Below are 20,180 nucleotides of genomic sequence, written 5' to 3'. Positions count from 1 at the left end.
GGATAAGGACCTGATCCTGGGAAAGCGAGAGTCTGCTCCCAGTCGGCGGTTTTTTATCGGGGTGTGTGTTTTCCTCGGCACCCTGGGCTTTGATCTCGGGGCAGTCGGCTTTGCTGAGGGGTGTTACGTTGCTGCCCAAGGTGACAGCGAGGAAACGGCAGGGCTGTAAAACTGAACTGTGCTCCCAAATGCTACCTGTCCCCCTCCACGGCTCATTTCTGAGAGCCGAGGCACCGCTGGCAGGTGGCTGGGGAAGGATGCGAGTCTGCAGTGCCCTGCGTGCCTGGGCCGTGGGGTCAGGCTCTCTCTGGCTGATATCCTGGGGGCTGTGGCCTTCGGCTGACGCTCGGGGTTGTGTTATCTCCTGTGTGCAGACCCTTCTGCAACGGGCAGAGGCAAGGGACCAGGCCAGAGCCACGCTCGCTCATTGCAATCCTCAGATCTAGTTAGCAACCAGGTGAGCTGTCGCTGGAGGACCCTGATGGATGGGAAAGCAAGTTCCCTCCTTCCCGAGGCGGGAAATGAAGCTAATCAGACCTCGGACACCTTAATCCAGCTCTGATCTGATTAATGACCCCGAAGACTGTGAACTCATCAGCACCCTGGCATCTATCACCGCCCGCATCCCGCCCCTTCTGCTGGCCACCTCCCGGGGCGGCTCTCCTGGGCTCTGCTCCTGTCCCTGCCTGCTGGGCGCTCCTGCCCCAGGCGCATCTCTTGCCGGACCCCAGCTTCTGGGTTTGACTCGCCTGGAGGAGGGATCTCCCTCCATTTTCATCCCAGATATCTCTTGTTATTGGGAAGTGAAGGGCCTTGCTTGCTGTTGGCCTGCAGAAGAAGAGTTGTCCTACCTCTCTTGCGCCTGTGGTTCCCAGGATACCTGTTGCAGCTCTCCCCTCTGCCCGGCAGCCAGGCTGCTCCGTTCCCACCCCAAATTCCCTTCTGTGCAATCTAGCCCTGGGCTGGCCGTGGGGCTGACTCCTGTCCTCCTGGGGAGGCAGCTGGAGAAGGGCTGTTGCGTGTCTGTTCCCACGCAAAGATTTGGGGCCGCTCAATGGATGGAGTAAGCTCAGGCAAAGGGAGGAGGAAGTTATCCCCCACGGGGGACCTTTGGACCTCGGTGCTGTGGGTGCAGGGAGCTCAGTGGGCTCCAGGCCAGGCTGGATGGGCTTGCGGAAGAGAAGCCCCTGGGGCTGCCGGGCAGAGGAGGCTGGGGAAATTCCCACGTGCTTCTGCCTTTCTCTTCCCTGTGTGACTCCTCAGAGCCTCTGTGGGATGCGGGATACTGGGGAACAGACTCTTGCTCTAAAATCTCAGGGAATCCAGCAAGGATAGAAATGGTGAAGGGGAAGGAAACACAGGGGCGGGAGCTCTCTCTAGCTCTGATAATCCTTAAGCAGAGCTGCAGTAGCTGCCTCACTTGCCTTCCAAAGAGCAGGACCCATTGCTGTGCACAACCAGAGGCTTGTCTCATTGCATCAGCATGACACAAGGTGGGACCAGGAGACACAGACAGGCACAGACCTGCTCCCAAATGTTCTGCCTTTTCCCAAAGGCCACTGGCAGTGGAGCTACGGTAGCTCTGCTCCAGCTCACCCGCATCTCGCAGAACAGCCGAGGCTCTCCTCTCTGTCTGTTCCCGGTGGTGCTTTTCAAGCTGTGGCTTGCCTGGATAAGCAAAGCCTGGGCAAATGAGTAAAAATCTCCATGCCTGCCCTGTTGGCACCTTGGATGGGTGCGGGCGATGCAGGGAGGTGGACACTGTGTGGAGCCAGCTCAGGTCCACGGATCTCCCTGTCCCAGAGGGGTGCAATGGGAAATGGCAGGGGGACATGGAGCCCTTCTCCTGCCTTCCCAGCCCTGAGGCGCCCAGGGCAGAGCCCCTCAGGGCTGGGGGTTCACGCCACTGAAGCCTGTCCGGTCTCGCCCTATCTGAGCAGATCCATGTCCTCTGCAGCCTCTATTTCCCCACCGAGGAAACCGAGCCCGGCTGTGGGTCAGCGCTGCGAGCCCCGCAGCCTGGGGACCCCCTGGGCACGGAGCTGGGCCGGGTTACGAGGCCGGGGAGGTGCAGAAACCTCCGGATCGGGCCCCACCGGGTCCCCCAGCGCCGTGCCGGAGGCTGAGGACACCGGAGGCTGGAGGCCCGCGGGGAGGGAGGCCGGGCCGGCGGGGCGGGGGGCCCGCTCGGAGCCAATGGGGAGCTGGGGCAGGTGGAGGGGGGGTTAAAAAAGCCCCCCCCCGGTGGAGATCGGAGAGCGAGTGCCCGGGAGAAGGAGGAGCAGAGAGGAGAAGAGAGGAGGGCTGCCCCCGAGGGCAGCCCCGCGGAGCGGAGCGGGGCCCCGCGGGTGGATGCCCGCCGGTACCGGGGCTGCCCGGCCGGGCTCTGCCCTGGCAGGCGAACCGTGCCGTGCCGTGCCGGGGGCGGGGGGCCCGCCATGCACAAACCCATGGAGAAATCCCAAAACTTCAGCATCGAGGCGCTCCTGGCTGAAGAGCCGCCGAGGAGCGCATCTCCGCCGGGGCTCAGCCCCGCGGGGAGCCCCGGCCCCCCCGGGCGCACCGACACCCCCTCGCCGAGGGCTCCCCAGGTCTCTGCGCCCCTCGCCCCCGCCGGTTTCGTCCCCAAGCCCGGCTTGCTGCATCTCCCCGGCCCCGGGCTCGGCGCCCTGCCGGCCCTCTACCCCCCCGCCGTGTACCCGCTCCCGGCCCTGGGGGGCCAGCACCCCGCTTTCGCCTACACCGCCTTCCCCCACCTGCCGCCGCCCGGCGCGGAGCACCTGAAGGCGGCCGTGGCCGGCTCCTTGCCGCTGGAGCACTGGATCCGAGCCGGGATGCTGGTGCCGAGGCTCTCCGACTTCCACGGTAAGGGATCCGGGACCGGGACCGCCCCCCCCCCCCCCCCCCCCCCCACCTCGGGGCTGGGGCCGGGGGGGCTGAGGCTCGCCGGGGCCGCCCCGTCGGAGGTCGGGAGCCCTCGGGGCCGGCCCTATTGCGGGGTTTGTGCTGTGCCCGGCCCCGCTCCCCGTTGCGGGGGGCACTTTGCGGGGTCGCACCCCCAGCGCTGAGACCCCCGAGCGGAGTCCCGGGGCGCGGGGGTGGGGGGGAGATCTGGCCCCGCCGCCAGCCCTCCCCCGGCCCGGGGCTGTAGGGCGGCACGGAGGGGGGGTGCCGGCCCCGGGGCCGGTAGGGCAGAGCTGCTCCCGGGGGGGGTCTCTGCCCGCACCCCCCCCAGCCGCCGGCACCGCACGGCCGCCTCGGGCTCGTTGCGCGCCGCCGCCGCGGGAAGGAAACGAAAAGAAAGAAACGGGGAGCGGGACCGGCACCGGGAAACGAATCAAAAGCGCCCCGGGCCGCTGGAAACGAATAACAACGCACAAATGGAGAATTAACGTAAACCAGCCCCTTCTTTGCTCCCTCGTTAAGTTACACCTGGACAGGCTGAAGGGGAAGGGGCTGTCCCCCTCCCTCGGCCGCTCTCCTTTCTCCCCGGCTCTCCCCGGGGCTGTGGGTTTTGGGTCCAGCTGCAAAGTGGTGGCGGCACCTCAGGGTACGCCTCCGAGCTTGGCTTCTGGCTGGGATAACGTGGACAGGTTTGTGCCCCAACGGGAGTAGCTCAAGGGGGGAAAAGCGGCTGCTGACCCCAGTGTTGGTGGGTTGGGACCTGGAGAGCTGGGAGAGCCAAGGCAGACGCAAGGAGGTGTAACAAGGATGTGGCAAGAACTGCCAGGGCTGTAGATTTTTAAAGCACAGTGACCACTGCCCCAGTCCATATCCTGGTCAGAAGGCGCTTGGTCCCAGTTCTGGGGAGCCCTTTGCAGGGGATCCTGCTCCCTCGGTCCTTGTGTCCTCTTGTTCTCGCTGCTGCGTAGGCTCTGCCATCAGGCCCTGGCCCTCGTTCTGCACTGGCTCATTCATCTCCAGGCTCTTGTTCAAGTCCCTTGGGATCGTTTGGGTTCTCGAGGGTGTCTCCAGCTCTTCCTCTTGTGGGCTTGCTGCAAGATTCAAAAGCAGGTTGACTTCTTGTAGTCACCACCACCACTTGCTAGATTTTGCCTCCCGCGTGCTGGCTGTTGTGTGGGGGTGGGGACCGTGGTGAGGGTATGCAGGGACAGGAGGGGACATCTGCGTCCTGCCTGGGGCATGCTGCCTGCACAGCCCTTCCTGAAGAGGATGGTGAGCTGGGCAGGAGCCTCCTGCTGTTGGCACAGGGCTCTTGGGCTGCCTGTGGTCTGTGTGTCCCTGTCCCATCACCCGGCCCAGATGGATGGACAGACAGACCTGCCTGGATGAGGTTTCCGGAGTGTGTGAGCACAAGTTTCTGTGCTGCTGGTGCTGCTCATGTTTAGCTCTCCGGTAGCACTGGGCAGATACTTGGGAGAGACACATCTGAAAGCCTCCCAGTGCTTGTTCTGGAGCACCCCAGAGGGAGGTCACCCTTGTGATGTATTCGTGGGAGATTCTAGAGCCAAATCATGAATTCCTTCTCTGGCTTCAAGTGTAGAGATGTTTTGCAGGCACAGTGTTGTTTGCAGGCCTGCCCTTGTTGTAGGGGAAGGCAGGGTGCTGGGGGGTGGCTTGAGACAGTGGGCACCTGCATGGAGCAGGGCTGGGGCTGGGTGCTGGTTCTGCTCCGAAAAGCGCTCCCGCTGCCATATACACGGGTGCCTTCCTTGCCATCTGCCTCTGCGGAGCCGCAGCCAGCACCCGTGTGCCTCTGCTGCAATGCGGAGTGAGAGGGCAGGCGGGGAAGGTCCAAGGAGCAGGCATGTCCTCGCTGCGGCCACCCGGGCTCCTCTGCTCCCAGCCCGGGTCCCTGTCCTGGGGGCTCGGACTCGCTGTGGGCAGGTGGCTGCCCTCCTGAACCACTCAGGGAGAGCGTTTGGCACCGGGGTGCTGCGCGCATCGGTATTGATGGGAGCTGTGATTTATTCGCCCTGGCTGGCGGTGTGGAAATGCAGCAGGGTGCTGGGAGCTGAGAGCAGAGCAGACATTTGTGGTAGCAGAGCGTGGTGATGCACAGCTGCAGGTTGGGAGACATGGCAAGGCTCTCGGGAGGAGCACACGGTTCCTTTCTGGGGACCTGGTGCTCAGGCCCCTTTCTAGGGGCTGCAGGGACTGCTCCTGGCTGGTGCCTTCCGAGGCTCCCGTGTGTGCAGTGGGCTGGCATCGGCAGGAAGCACGAGCTGGGAAACAGCTGGGAAAAAGCAGGCGGGAGCCTGCTGATGGAGGAAACCTGGGGGTGGAAGATTTAGGAAGGTCCCTTACACACACTGTCCCATGGAGAGCAGTCGGGGCTGCTGGCAGACCCCTGGCCGTGGGACCACCTCTCTTTCTGCCAGCCCTGACATCTGCAGAAACACCTCCAGTGGGGGCGGGGGTGCTAATTTCCTCTCCTTTATCTGCTAGCCCACAAAGCCAAGTGAGCTATAGCTAAACAAACCAAATTAAAACCAAGTGGGTTAATATCAACCTTGGATTAGGCTCGTTATCAAGTAGACGGAACTGTATCAAATAAGCTAATAATTCTTTATAAGCTTTATCTAATTATCCGGGAGGCAGCTGTCCTGTACAGCTCCTGGCCGCAGAGTCGGGGGCTTTCTCAGCTCCAGGCCAGCCAATATATTCACTGATTTTTGCAGCCAAATGCCAGGCACCCATCAGAGGGGCATGGCCAGGCTGAAGGGATACCGAGATGAGCTGTGATCCCGCAGGAGATGTACGGGCAGGTAGGAAACCCTTTGTCAAGCAAAGGCATGGTGCTGAGGCAGGAGCTGGGTAAGGGGGAGAGCCTTCCTGAGGGGTTGCTCTTTCTGTGGGGTGGTGGCGGTGATGGAGAAGTGTTCGCAGCTCGGCTGGCAGGGAACTGAGAGAGGCGAGCCCTGGGGGGCTGCTGTCCGTGCCACAGGGCAGGGGAAGGTTCCACCAGGCACACGGTTAGGACAGGCATTTCCCCTCTGCACGGCAAACTGGAACATACCTCCTACCCTCAGAACCCCCGTGCTGGTGGTGGTGGCTTTTGGTTTGGCCAGGACTGGGACAGGAGGAATTGGGGGTTTCTAGAAAGTCACGGTCTGTGATGGGCACCGTTGTGCCGAGCCTAAATTGGAGACACTGAGGTGGACAACCTGGGGCTGCCAGAGGGATTGTGCTCCAGTGGCCAGTCACCTGTGTTGGTAGTCATTTTGTCTACATCCCATTTAGATTTGTCTGGATTTGGGCAAAATTTCTGCTCTTCCTTTTCTTGCCTGACCAAGCTGTCCTCAGTGTCTTACCTTGCGGAGAGCGAGTCCCTTTTGGGGGTGCTGCTAAAGCAAGCCGCCTGTCAGCATCCCCTGAACCCAAGCAGACAGAACTCCCCCTGCTTTTGGGGTCAGGGCTCATTTCTGGGCCTCCACCCTTCCCACATCTGGCCTTGCAGGAGGCAGCACAGAGGAGCCTTTCGGGGAGGTCAGGAGGATTTCTGTGTTCCCTAGGGCACAGGTTCGGGGTTGAGCTCAAGGCTCTCCATGTCGAGGTGGGAGAAGCCAGTCCCCCTTTCCTTAGCAGACGGGGCCCTGCTTGGATCTGTTCCATCCCGTGCCTCTGCTGAGGGTTTGCACAGACCATCCACAGCCCAGACCGCTGCAGAGCTGAGCTGTCCTTCATCTAACACTTTTTAGATGAAAATATTGCCCCGTGTGCATGTCAGAGTCATCGGCACAGCATCCCTCCTAATCAGTCCCTCGTTTAAACGGCCAGAGGCTCTGAGGCGGATCTGGTACCGTGGGTGCGGATGCAGGAGGGGTCGTGTCCACCCCTGCTCATCACACAAGGAGTTTGCAGAGCCCCAGCCCAGCCCCACCTCTCTGCCTGTTTGACCTGTCCCACCCAGCATCCAGGTACCCGGGATCAAACCTGGATGGCGCTCAGTTAATGCCCCCTTCATAAATTCCTGCGCCGTGCGTCACCGCTGTGTTTGTGAAGGGCTTGGTGGACACCTCGGGAGATGGGCAGGTCGGGATCAAAGCTGGAATCTGAGGAGATAACGTGGCTGCTGGTGCCCTGTGCCACGCAAGGAGGGCGAGCCGCGGTGACCCTCACATGTCACGCTCGGCCAGGTGCTGCTGGCAAGCAGAGGCGTTTTGGAGATGGATCCCCCTCTGACAGCCCTGCCCCATCCCAAACCCACGTGAGGCTGCGGGGCTCCGTCTCGCTCTGTCCCACGTGTGTCCTTATCCCGGTGCCCAGCTGGGCAGGAGTTTTCCGAGCTGGTGCCTGGGTTGCCGATGAGCTGGAGGGAGAATCGGGGCTCTGCAGCAGTGCCGTGGGACGTGGCGAGGACTTTGTGGCAGGGGTGATGTGCCAAGGACCTTTCTCGTTTAATGCCCCCCCTGCACCGCTCCGGCCCTTTACTCCCAGCTGCAAACCTCTGGGTTTGATTGCCGCTGCGGTGCTGGGAGAAGCAGTAAAAGCCGAACCCTGGGGGGGGGGAACGACAATAAAGCAAGCGGAGAGGAGATAAGCAGGGATCAAACACGGCGCGAGAGCCACCCCAGCCGGCCTCTCAAAGGCCCCTTTGTTCCCCAGCCTCCTGCTCGGGCCGAGGGCGAGCTATCAGCCCAGTACGGGGCGCGCGGAGCCCTGCGCCGCAGCCCTCGGCAGTTGGGCAGACACCTGCGTGTCCCGGCAATAAAAGGAGCTTTAATTCCAGTCACAGGACTGATCCCAGTTGCACACCGAGGCCTGATAACGTATCTCGCCGGTCGGTATCAGCCGGGCAATAAAGCCATTATTGGGTCGGGAGGCGATGGAAGAGGCGCTCGCCTTCCTCCTCACGCCGGGCTCGCCGAGGGGGTGCCCCCGGCCCCGCTGCCCCCCGACCCCATCCCGCTGTCTGTCCCGCAGCCACCCCGCAGGCCGGCTTGATGGGGAAGTGCCGCCGGCCCCGCACGGCCTTCACCAGCCAGCAGCTCCTGGAGCTGGAGAACCAGTTCAAGCTCAACAAGTACCTGTCCAGGCCCAAGCGCTTTGAGGTGGCCACGTCGCTGATGCTCACCGAGACGCAGGTACCTTGGTCCTGGGGGGCGGAGGGGGGCTCCTGGGGATATGGGGGTGGGAATTTGGGGTGATGCTGATGCCCCTCGCTTGGAGCTGTGAGTCCTTCCCCAGCCTCCTGGCAGGGATGCCTGCAAAAATGGGAGCCGGGGGGGGGGGGGGGGGGTGGTTCTGCGCTGCAGGGAAGGCAGCGGGGGGAGTGGGGACAGGATGGGGCACTGGGGGCACAACTGCATGGGGCTGGGTGCCCGTGGCCCCGGTGTCACGGGTGCTCTCCTCGCGGGCAGGTGAAGATCTGGTTCCAGAACCGCCGGATGAAGTGGAAGCGGAGCCGCAAAGCCAAGGAGCAGGGGGCCACGGCGGAGGCTGAGAAGCTGCGGGGGCTCGGCAAAGCCTGCGAGAAGCTGCTGCCCGGCGAGCCCCAGGGACAGGCGGGCGAGGGCCCCGAGTTTGTGGGGCGCAGCCCTAGCTCGGGCTTCCTGCACCGCAGCACCGCTGAGCTGGGCTACAGCCCCGACTCCTCCTGCTCGGGGGGCGAGGAGGATGAGGAAGAGGAGGAGGACGAGCTGGGCGCCACGGAGAGGAAGATGGGCTCCATCTTGTGAACCGCGTCCAGGGAGAGGGGTCGGGCTGAGGCGTCGGGGGCCTCTTTGCTGGCAGCCACAGACTGTACCCGTGAGGGGCAGGGGGGCCGTGGGGAGCCTGCCCCCCACTTTAACTTATGTGTGTTTGGATCCTATTTAACTCGTAATTATTCCTCTGTGTGTATCTGGGGGAGTCCCCACACCCTGCCCCTATAAAGCTGTTATCCGGATGCCTGTGCTCTTCCTTAGGGGACAGGGGCTCTGCCCTACCGGTGCCCCCATGCTGCCCTACCTGGGGCACCGGGGGGAGAAGGGGGGTGCTCAGGATGTGTGCCCCCTCCTGTGGCTATAGCTTCCCTGGGGGGGCTGTGCCAGGCTCAGATCAGCCCCTAGTAGTGGGGTGACAACAGCCACCCCCTGCCACCTCCCCAGCAGCCCTAGGCTTCGGCCGTGACCCAAAAGTGAGCAGGCTCCCCGGGTTCTTAGGATGCTGGAGGGTCCTGAGAGACCCTGTATATTATGTATGTGTGTGTGCGTGTGTATATATATATATATACTTCCCTCTATCTATATATGCAAACTTCCCAAGGTTTCTGCACCCTTTCCGGGCTTCCCCTGGGGATGCTGTGATGGCAGTGCAGGCACAGGGACCAGTTTGCTGTGCCACCCCGTCCCATTACGGGGCTGTAGGAGCGGGGCAGGCTGGGCTGGGCTGCCCCTACCCCGTGTCCTGCTGTCACCCCTCAGGGCTGTGCCAGAGCACCATGGGCTGGGGGACAGAGGGGACGGGGATGCGCGTGGAGAGGCACGGCTGGGACAGAGGGATGGGCAGGGAAGGAGGTGAAGGGAGAGGGCAGCGTGGGACCGGACGGGCAGGTGGATGTTGGATAAGTCCTACACAGGGGGACAGTGACCCGCAGCGGCTGCTGGCAGCTCAGCATCTTCCCCTGGGTGCCTGACCTGGATGCCAGGCACCCCTGATGCCTGGGTCCCCTGTCCCCAGGCAGCACAGCCCCGGGCACGGCGGGACCCCTTGGGGGGTGTCCCGACCCCAAAACTGCCCAGGGGAGCACGGAGGGACGTGGGCGGAGGTGGGCACCGTGGGGAGGGGGCGAGCTGGGGGCCGCGAGGGTGGCGGGGGCAGCGAGGGAAAGGGAAAATCAGGGAGGAGGAGGGGAGCTGAGGGGATGTCACAGACTCGAAACCGTTCACCTTGACGGGCCCTGACAGGTTTAATTTCCAGAGTACAACCATTAAAGTGATGGATGGGAGGCGTTCGTCTCGCGCCTGCCGCGCGCGGGCCCTCCGCGGCCGCAGGAGGGTTTGTTTTGCGGCTGTTATTTATGGGGCTGTTTCTGCAGGAGCCAGGCACTCGTCCAGCGCTGGGGGGGGGGGACGCGATGGATGCCGGAGGAGTTGGGGTGCTGATTTACGGCTGCTTAGCCGGATGACTCACGTTGTAAAGGCAGACGAACGCCATTAAAGCTGCTTCTCCTCCTGCCAGCCCTGCTCTGCGCCACGCCGCCGCTAACGCCCCCCGGGGGGCTGTCTGGGTGTCCCCACCGGGGGCACGAGGGCCTCCCGCACCTCGAGGGACATCCTGGGAGGATGTAGGGGTGACCCACGGTGGTGGTGCTGCCCCACGGGACTGGTACCCGGGATACCCCGTGGGTTTGTGCCCATACGGCTGCCTGGCTTGCGCCCCCCCGCCCCTTCACCAGCCTCAGCCCCGTAACTTTTGGCACCTGTTATGCGGGTCACTGGTGCTCCAGGGGGTGACCCGGCCGCACCGAGGGGCTCCCCCGTCCCTACGCCAGTGCTCCCCGGCCTTCTGCACCCCACGCCCCCAAAGCATCCCACCCCTGAGCCCCACAGCCGCCCCCTCCGTCCCGGACCCCCGCGGTTCTTCACCGCAGCCCTTGCTGCCAGCACCACGAGCTTCTCCTCCTCCAGGACCCAACCTCACCTCCACGTCCCCTGGGCTCCCCCCCGCCCCCCCCCCGCCCCCTCACGCCCCAGCTCCCCCCGTAGCCCCCCCGTGCGCGTCCTCCTGCTGCCCCCTGGCGGCCCCGGCCCCCGCCGCCCCCCGTGCGCGGGCTGACCCCGGGCGGCCGCCGTCGTTGCCACGGGAGGCGAGGAGGCCGCGCGCGGCGCCCACAGCAACGGCGCCGGGACGGCTGCGGGCCGCGGCGGGGCGGCGCGGGCGGGGAGCGGAGGTGGGACGGGACGGGACGGGACGGGACGGGAAGGGGAGGGGGGCGGGATTGGTGGGCTGGGGTCGGGGTTGGGATCGGGGTAGGGAGTGGGATTGGGATTGGGATCGGGGTAGGGATCGCGATTGGGATCAGGATCAGGATTGGGATCAGGATAGGGTTTGCGATTGGGATTGGGATTGGGATTGGGATCAGGATCAGGATTGGGATTGTGGTCAGGATCGGGATTGGGATCAGGGTTGGGATTGAGGTTGGGATTGAGATTGGAATCGGGATTGGGATCTGCATCAGGATCGGGATTGGGATCAGGGTTGGGATTGAGGTTGGGATTGAGATTGGAATCGGGATTGGGATCAGGATTGGGATCAGGATTGGGATCGGGGTCAGGATCATGACTGGGATCAGGATTGGGATCAGGGTTAGGATTGAGGTTGGGATTGGGATTGGAATCGGGATCAGGATCGGGATTGGGGTCAGGGTTGGGATTGAGATTGGAATCGGGATTGGGATAGGAATTGGGATTGGGATAGGGATTGGGATTGGAATTGGGATCAGGATTGGAATCAGTATTGGGATCAGGATTGGGATCGGGGTCAGGATCATGACTGGGATCAGGGTTGGGATCGGGATTGGGATCAGGGTTAGGATTGAGGTTGGGATTGGGATTGGAATCTGGATCAGGATCGGGATTGGGGTCAGGGTTGGGATCGGGATTGGGATAGGAATTGGGATTGGGATAGGGATTGGGATTCGAATTGGGATCGGGATTGGGATCAGGATTGGGATCGGGGTCAGGATCATGACTGGGATCAGGGTTAGGATCGAGTTGGGATCGGGATTGGAATTGGGGTTGGGATCAGGGCTGGAATCGGGATTGGGATCAGGTTTGTGATCGGAGTTGGGATTGGGATTGGAATTGGGATCGGGGCCAGGCTCCATGGACTGGGGCTGCGCTGCAGCACGGGGAGCTGGGCAGCGCCCCGCTGCAGGGAGCACTCTGCAGGCACCTGTATGGGGCTGCGGCGGCCATACAGCAGGGCTATAGGGCACAGCCTCACCCTGCCGGGCTGAGCAGGGCCACCGTGGGCCGGGCAGGGCTGTGCTGTGAGAGCCCGAGGAGAGCGCTGCCCCACGGGGTCGGGGGGCTGTGGTCAGTGCCGGGGGGCTGCTGAGTGCACGGCGGTGCCAGCCCTGCTGTGCCAGCTCTGCTAGCAAAATGGGGGCATTGCTGGGGGTGCTGCAGCACAGCCTGTGCCCTTCGGGGAGCTGAGGCACCCTGAGAGCTCTCAGGGCTTGGCAGCAAAGGCTGCTTGGGTGCTGGAGCAGCACGTGCAGAGTTTTTCCCCTCGTCTTTCAGATGCTTGCTCAAGTGCATGGGGAGCCCCCAAACTCGGGCTCAGTTCAGAAGCTGCGCTGTGGCTGTGTCAGGAAGGTGAGTGGTGGAGCAAAGGGTGCCGTGGTCGTGGGTAGATTTACTGGCAGAGAAGGAAAGAGGAGAAAAACAACAACAAAAAAAAATAGCTTTTGCTTCCCTAGTTCATGACATCCTTCAGTACCCGTTGTTTGGGCTGCGGCCGGGAGGTGTCCCCTCTGGACTCACGGAGCAGACCTGGAGTCCCCGACAGGGCTTTGGGTGACTCCTGGAGCTTTTCCACGGGGTGGCTCTTCCCACCCTTTGCCTTCTAGTGCAGGGAAACAGCTGTTTGCGTGATTTCTCCTCCCTCCTTCACAAACTGCTCATGTGCCTGTTGCAACTCCCTAAGCTGTCTGCAAGAAAGGGAAGGAAGAAGAAAGGCGTATTCTGGGGCATTGAAGTGGCGGAAACACTCAGGTGGCGTGGCTGGGAGCTTGGAAAAGAGACGATCAAACATCTGATCTTGAAAAATGTTCACGAGAAAACCCAGAAGCTGAGCTACAGGTGCGTGGCAAGTTTCCTTCTCCTTTTCCTCCTAACGCTCTCGCTGCGTCTTCATCCCTCCTGCTCCGTCAATCACTTTAGCGCCTTTTCTCAGATCCGTTTGCCCCCCTTCCCTTGGGCTGTGTGCTGCAAACAGCGCACGCACGCCGGCGTGGCCGGACAGAAACATGCTAATTCAGATGCACAGCCCTTGTTCCTGGCAGGAGTATTTTAAATGAAATGCCTTTTTAAAATTCTGTTTTGCTGATACTTCTGTCTGTGAGGCATTTCCAGTCTAGTGAGATTTTAATTGTGGATGTGTGCCAGCCCGTCACTAGTGTGTCCTGAAACCATTGCTCCCGGGAGTCCCACTGGATGTCGGGACTCCAGCACTCCCTGTTGTGGGATTACGGAGCACTGCCTGCTCTGAGCCTCAAATGTTTCTGCCCTTAGCAAGTGTTTGGCTCACGCTACACGGCCTGGGAATGTAAAATATTGTTCTAGGAAGGGGTAGGTATTTAGAGGTGGGAATCAGTTTTCAGGACACTTGGGTTCTGTTCCTATTTCTGCTGATTTGCTAAGTGACCTTGGGGTCGGGTTTGTAAGTTCCTTCTGATAGTGGGGGGTGGCGTTGCTGGGGCCTTTTGATACTTTATTCTCTTTTCTGCTAAATTAATGTCGATTGTATGGCATCAGACAAAATCGCTTGTTTTGATTTCATTATCTAGGTGTCCTTCCACGCGGTTCTTCATCACTGTTTTCCCGCAGCCAATTGCTCTGAGCCCTGGTATGTCCTTAACTCTGCCCATCATTTTCCGGCCCACTGAGAAGGTAAAGTGGCAAAACATCAAAGCTGCTCTCAATGCTCAGGTTGGCTTCCGTGGGGGCAAGGGGCCTCTGCTTCTCTTATCCTTTCTGGCTTGTTTTCACTTGCAGGAACCTGTCCTTAGGGGAGGTTCTAGTGTAGAAACACAGAAAGCGTTCCCAGGTCTTTGCGTGCTGCCTCCCACCATGTCAGTAAGATAACCAACCCTATTTGAACTGCCTGCCCCCGGTTTGATCCCAGGGAGCCTCAGCTGGCTGGCTTTAGTGCAGTACCTAGGCTGAGGGATTCACCCTCTGCTATGTCACAGGAGACCCCTGTCTTGTAAATTGAAAGGCTGATGATTTTCTATAAGGGATTTTCTGTAAGGGATACTTCAAGGACCTCCCTTTTTGTGGGTGGTGCTTTCTTTAAGCTTAATTTTTGGCAGCAAGGATTCTTATTACTGGCCCCTTTTCTTGGTCTTCAGCTTGTGACGGGTGTCTGTGTTGCTCTGAATGTCAGCCTCTGGCTCGTGTCCACAGCTACATGCCTGTGAAGTGTATCTCCGTCCTGGCCAGAGTGTGATCACTGGGAGGGGCCCTGTACCTTGGTCTCTTAGTATCTTGATTTTTTTCTGTTGACTGTGGAGTGTTTTCCTTGTAAAATAAGCTGCTGGCCTCGCTCCATTTCCAGCAGATAGTTTGTACCACATCAATCACTAGAGCAGGAGACTTGCTTTCTCAGAGGGATCACCGCATGTGCTGCAGTGCCCGAGGTCTCTCCTTACCTGTAAAAGTGGTGCCCAGGAGGCGTGAGGATGGGGGGAGCATGGAAGACACATATCTGACAATTTCTTCTGTCTTAGCTGGCCAGCAGATGCCCTGGGGCTAGTTGTACACGGTGCTGTCAACGCTGCATCTTTAAGTTGTGTGTTATCTGCTTAGGTCTCTAGCTGACAAGGCACTTAATCGAGGACTGATATTTCTGTGCTGGTGGAGATCAAGGAGAGGCTGCACATGCTTCAGTTAACCTGAACTGGGAGCTTGAAAACACTGAAACTATCAATCTGCATCAAAACCACTCGGGTGAAACAAATGTGGCCTCAAACTGCGCTCTCAGAGGGTGTTCGTGTGCTCCCTGACACAGTGAGGAGCGTGCCTGAATGCCTTCCTTTCGGAGTGCTTCACAGGCTCTCTCTCCAGCACAGAAGCTCTCCCTGGTGCCCCTCTCACAGATGTTTTTGTTCCCAACAGCCTCCCAGAGGTGAGGGTCGGGTGATGGGTGTTCACTGGAGGAGCTGCAGTACCTGCAAGAGGGACCCCATCTAACTGCCGTCTCCCTTCGCTCTTCTGTGCAGAGGGACTACGAAGACAGCATCTGCTTTAGGAAGGCCGAGGGCGAGTTCTCTGTCACCCTGCGTGCTACGCTTCCGCGCCCGTGTCTGTCCTTCCCAGCGACTGTCCAGCTGCCCGTCTGTGCCGTCCACAGTGTCACGGAGACAACGTTCACCGTGCGCAATATTGGGTGAGTGACGTGTGGCTGAGCAGGCCCTCCTTCTGTTTTGTCAGATATTTGGCTACCTTCTCGGGCTTTCAGCTCATTTCAGTTGTTATTAGATCTTCTGGCTGTCTTAGCAGTCAGCAGACCCCTGCCTCCTCTGAGATCAGAGCAGAAAAGGCAGCAGAGGTGGTAGTACAGACCAGATCTCACTGCGGGCACATCTTGGCATTCCGCATCTGTCTGATTCCAGCGTGCTCTGAGAACCATTCATGCGCAGGAAATAGTCAGTGACCAGCAAGTGTCCCGCAGAGAACATCCCGTGTCCACAGGAAAGGCCTGGGCTTCTGCTTAATCAAAGGCAGCATGCCCACAAGAGCAGGGAGAGATGAAGTACCAGCTGGAAACATTTTAGTCTTTCTGTGACTTGGCCTCTAAGCAGCGGCAGGATTCTGTGGTTTGGACTCATCCTTTAGGAGCAAAGATGCTCCCAGTTAGCAAGGACTGTCTTGTTTTAATTGAAGCAGTTTTATAAATAGGAAAGCAGAGGAGAAGTTTGCAGGTAAGAAGGAGGTGTACTTCAAACCATTTACGGTGAGTGACAGTGAGAGCAAAATACCTTTTACTAGCTGAAAAATAGCCTGCGCTGCCCAAAATGTTCAGTTGATGTGGTTATGAGGGTGGAAAGTCAGCGGGCACATGTACCTTCAGCAGAGCAAGGGATCAGCCAGAAACCATTTCAAATGAGTCATTTTCTCCTTTGAGAAATCACTTGCACTGAGGGACCTGGGGTGGTAGAGGATATGGATGGTGAGCAGCACACTGCTTAGGATCAATGTAATATAAAAGCCAGTGTTATGTCATGTTCTTTGCACAAATCGAACAAGCAGAGCGAGCTTGCTCCGGAGGAGAACTGAATGAGGTGTTAGGAAAAGAGTTCAGTCCTCTCGTCTCACCTGGGCATGTAACAGAGGAACAAATGTCCATTTGGAATTAAGTAGCAGCAAATGTAGATACAGGAAAAGCATATGCTTCATTCCGGAGCTGATTTGTGTGCTGTCACATGATGAGGCTGAGAGATTTTTTGGCCATTAATTAAGTTCTAGGATGTAACGGCAAAGATTAATTAAAGCGTAAACACAGCATTTACAGGCATTAGAGACAAATTCCTTCCCAGCATCACATATTTGGCGGGATGCGTGAGGGCTTCTGACGTTCAACACTGGTTGCTTAACATCCTCAGTGAGCAACCCACTGGGAAAGGCCCATCCTCTGCACGATTGCGCAGGCAGCAAAGGTTTCATTCATCTTCAAATGTCTCTCTTTGCTAGTGATCTCATCACTGTGTTTGCCTGGGAGACGCCAAGCCCTTTCTACATGATTCCTGACCACGGCATGCTGTCTGCAGGTGATGAGTGCACGATCAAGGTGGTCTTCCAGCCCAAGGTGGCTGTGGTGTGTGACGTGGCAGCAACCTGCTGGTTTGGAGGTGAAGAGAAACTAAAGAGGACTCTCCAGCTAAAAGCCCGGGGTGAGTCATTTGTGCAAGTAGTACCCAAAGTAATGCGTATTGTCCCTAACCGCGAAACAGCATTCCGCAGGGATGCAGGAGGCTACTGCGTTCGCAGGCTTGGGCCGTAGATGGCTCACCCACTGACGAGCAAATGAAGCCTGCGGTTTGAAAGTGGCCTGTGGAATTCTCTAATAGACTGTTGTCGGTTTGGAAGTGTGATCTGAAGAGACAACAGAGTCTAACGTGCCCCGTGGCATGCTTTGGCCAAACTGACGTTTCTGCTGCCTGCTTAAACCAGCAGATGGGAAGAAATGAGATGAGTTCACTGATGGAACAGAAAAACCTCCAGGAACTCCTTGTCTTCCTGCACTCAGTTTCTCATGGCTGTCTTTGCCAGCCAGAGAGACAGAGGGATATTCTAAAGCTTTCAGGATGCGAGCAGGCTATAATCTGGAATAACCACAATGGTTTCATTAACAAGCCTGTGCCTGAAGTGCCTTATACGGCCACTGACAAAGAAAAGATGTGACTCTGTTTAGTAAATTGAGGTCGGAAGGGAGCTCATTTGGTTTAAAGCAGGGCCAGCTTTGAAGGCAGATCCAACCTCAGAGTTATCTGAGGTTAATTAGAGGCTTGTCTAATTGAGAGTTGAATATCCAAGGGCGGAGATTCCACCACGCTTTCTTAACGCAGTGTATTATCTTCTTTAACAGCCAAATACCCCTACCTGCGGGTGAATGTGCCAGGGGAACAGTGTGAAGGTGTAAAGCCTGGGAAGTTTCGGGACGTGCTGTGCTTTGGATCCGTGCCAGTGGGCACTACAGTGGAGAAGTGTGTAGAAATCTTCAACTTGTCTGTGGTATGTGGAGAGGGAGACTACTTCTTGTAAGAGGTTGACATGCTGGCATGTTTCCCTGGGGGATGTGGTTCTGAGAATATCCCTTAATGTTGTGAAAATAGCCCAAGTGGGAGTTGGAACAAAGCAGAAATGATGAACCTTCCACTGCCAACAAGGCCATTCACCCTTGTCCTCAGCTACGACACTAGTAACTCATTCATTTGCAGCACGGTATGGAAGCTCCTGCCTGCTTCTCACTGCACTTGGTGCAGATCAGGCAGCCGCTGCGGTCCTTCCTGCAGCTCTCCTGCTCACACCGGGCATGCCCATCAGTCCTGCGTGGCAGTTGTGGCCGCCTCAAATTGGTCTGCATGTGTCCCAGGCAGCTGATAGACCTTCTGGTGTCCTCAGTGGGCTGCAGCCTGGCAAATTGCTCTGAGTCAAATGGGCTGCATTTGAGAACCTTGTTTATGTGCCAGCTCAGCCCATTCCAGACCCCTTAAAGGCTGGGTGCACTCCGACTGCTGGCATGGGTGACAGCAGTGCTGGGTCTTCAAAAGACTATGAAACCTAGGAGTGCCAAAAGCTTAATCATTTGTAATACTGTCATTCATTCTGCAGCAGTGCCCAGCATACCCAGCTAAGAATCAGGACCTTCTTTCAGGGGCAAGAGGACGGAGTTACAGCATCATTCTTTTTTTTTTTTTAATTTTTTTTTTTTGTGAAAAGAAAATCCCCAGATGAAGAGGGAGTGTGGATGGAACGAAATAAGTTATTTGCTTGCCTGTTCTCCTGGCCGCTGCGAACACTTTGGCTACACTGGCCCTTGAGGACACCTTGAGTCAGCTTCACCTCCCCTCCTAGCAGGAGAGACATTCTATCCCTAGAGTTCCCCAGGACATTTTGCTGCAACCCGCTGATTTCTGAGCATATGGTGGGAGCCTGCTGCCCACAGTGCCCCAGCAGGACTGGGTTGCATGTGTCTGCACAGTGTTTCTGTGCTGTGCCACAGTAGATTTGGTGTTCTTGGTGGTGTTGGCCTGTGCTAAAAGCTGCAATTCTTTACTGATTAGTGTTCTGCATACAGAACGACACCGTCCTGGCTCTTGTGGGTTCCTGTGTTAACCTATTTCTTTTCTGCTTGCAGGTTGATGCACCGTGTAGGATAGAAAGAGCGAAAGACCCTCTGCTCCAAGATCATGTCTTCTCCTGTGATGTGTCCCACAGTGTTGTGCCTGCCAAAGGGAAGCTGATCTTGTGCATACGATTTCAGCCACGGACGGTAGGAGAGCACAGCACCGATTATTTCACCGTTGTATCGGCTGGATGCCTCCAGCAGACCGTTCTGAAGGTGGTTGGCTCATGTAAAGGTATCACAGTGAAATCCTTTCACGTTCCTCTCCGCCTTCCTCCCAGCCCTGAAGGGAAAGGGCTAATGCCTGGAAAAGGACTGTCATAACCCTCAGTCATAGACTTACCTTCTGCTGCCATCCAGGCTGTCCCTGGTGCAGTCTTTGAAGTTTATATTTGCCTGAGATGGATGTAAAGTTGTTGGAAGTGAATATCCAGCTGTGTGCTAGGACTGGTGGGTTTGCTAATGAGATCATTCCAGTTTGGGGAGATCAGTTAGGTGCAGCAGTGGTTTGTGACATCCTGATAGAAAGGAGATATGACAGGTCCAAGATCTGTCTTGCACGTTTTTGTTCTAGGTCCTTTGGTGTCCTTGCACCAATTCTCTGTGGACTTCGACTGGATCAATCTTGGGGAAAGTTCGATGCAGATACTGAAAATCAGCAACATCTCAGATGTCCCTGCATACTACCAGTTTGATATTGATGGCAGGGGGAGTGTCTTCTCTTTGGATCAGCCCTGCGGCGTCCTGGAGGGCGCAACAACACGAGCACTGAAGGTGACCTTCCGACCTGCTCACCCCATCAGCCATCACCGCCGAGTGGTGTGCCTTGTCCACCATCAGGTACGAGAGGCAAAGGGTGGTATCGGAGCTCTGACAGCTCAGAGGGCTTTTCCAGTGTAACCCACGAGGGCCGGCCCCTCTCAGTTAGCAGCCCCTGGAAATCTATTCCCACTGCATTTACAATGATGCCCGTCCTGGGCTCTTGCTCGGCAGGCTCTCCATGGTGCAGGTTCCTCTCATCAGTAGGGGGCTGACGTGGACAGGCACAGTAGTACCTGCAGGAGCAGGGTGGTGGCAGGGGGAGTGAGGTGAGGTACGTCCTCAGAGTCTCGTGTCCACTTAAGCGTCCAAGTGATATTTTGCTGCACAGCTGTGCACGGAGTGCCTTCAGCGTTCCTTCCAATTGCCTCAAAGTTCTTGGGCCACATCAAGACAGAAAGTAACTGGCAGTCTAAGAGAGCAGACTCTAAGGCTTTCCCAAGCACGCTTTTGGGAGTGAGGTGCTAGGCTAGTGTAACGTTCAAAGCGATCACAGAACGGCAGCTTATATCTTACAAACCTTTCTGGTGTTTTTTCCAGGGACCCTTGTATGTGGACTTCTTTGGTACCTGCCATTCAGACACAGCTAAGCCAGCCATCCTACAGGCAAGACATCTCTCCTGGTTTCGAACCAATATGGTGAGGGGGCTGACCTTCTATCCCCCCGATATCCTGAGTGCGATGCTGAAGGATGGGATGCTGCAGATGGATGAAAAAAGAGCCCTCATGCTGCCTCCTGAGGTAAGAGTTGCCCTCCCTGAAGTCTAAGATGCCCCAGTGCTGTTCTCTGCAGAGGCTGGGCTTCTGTTGCACAGGCTAGACAGACCTAGAAGGACTTGCAG

The 20,180-nt window shown here is 58.1% G+C and overlaps 2 protein-coding genes across 4 annotated transcripts in view; both read left to right on the top strand.

The window, feature by feature from the left end:
• The first annotated feature begins 1,754 nt into the window (after window positions 1–1,754).
• LOC308198113 (uncharacterized protein) lies at window positions 1,755–9,195 on the top strand. The gene is made up of 3 exons (XM_080599777.1): window positions 1,755–2,865; window positions 7,888–8,048; window positions 8,325–9,195. Exons 1-3 carry the CDS (start codon window positions 2,439–2,441, stop codon window positions 8,640–8,642), a joined length of 906 nt encoding a protein of 301 aa, XP_080455903.1. The 5' UTR covers window positions 1,755–2,438; the 3' UTR covers window positions 8,643–9,195.
• Window positions 9,196–10,739: 1,544 nt separating this feature from the next.
• CFAP65 (cilia and flagella associated protein 65) overlaps window positions 10,740–20,180 on the top strand; it is a 32,221-nt gene continuing 22,780 nt past the window's right edge. The window contains exons 1-10 of one of the 3 annotated variants that reach the window (XM_080599332.1): window positions 10,740–10,837; window positions 12,192–12,266; window positions 12,598–12,752; window positions 13,460–13,562; window positions 14,894–15,060; window positions 16,365–16,564; window positions 17,260–17,405; window positions 18,532–18,754; window positions 19,094–19,359; window positions 19,879–20,079. In XM_080599332.1, the coding sequence (XP_080455458.1) occupies window positions 12,192–12,266; window positions 12,598–12,752; window positions 13,460–13,562; window positions 14,894–15,060; window positions 16,365–16,564; window positions 17,260–17,405; window positions 18,532–18,754; window positions 19,094–19,359; window positions 19,879–20,079 (1,536 nt within the window). In that variant the 5' untranslated portion in view covers window positions 10,740–10,837. Of the gene's footprint in view, window positions 10,838–12,191; window positions 12,267–12,597; window positions 12,753–13,459; window positions 13,602–14,505; window positions 14,800–14,893; window positions 15,061–16,364; window positions 16,565–17,259; window positions 17,406–18,531; window positions 18,755–19,093; window positions 19,360–19,878; window positions 20,080–20,180 lie in introns of those variants that run through there. The other 2 variants (XM_080599331.1, XM_080599333.1) reach the window with 2 other exon arrangements.

The sequence above is a fragment of the Anser brachyrhynchus genome (genome assembly GCF_964034855.1).
Source record: "Anser brachyrhynchus genome assembly, chromosome: 7".
Lineage (NCBI taxonomy): Eukaryota > Metazoa > Chordata > Aves > Anseriformes > Anatidae > Anser > Anser brachyrhynchus.
The sequence above is the reverse complement of the archived record's forward strand: the minus strand, read 5'-3'. Positions and strand labels throughout refer to the sequence as shown.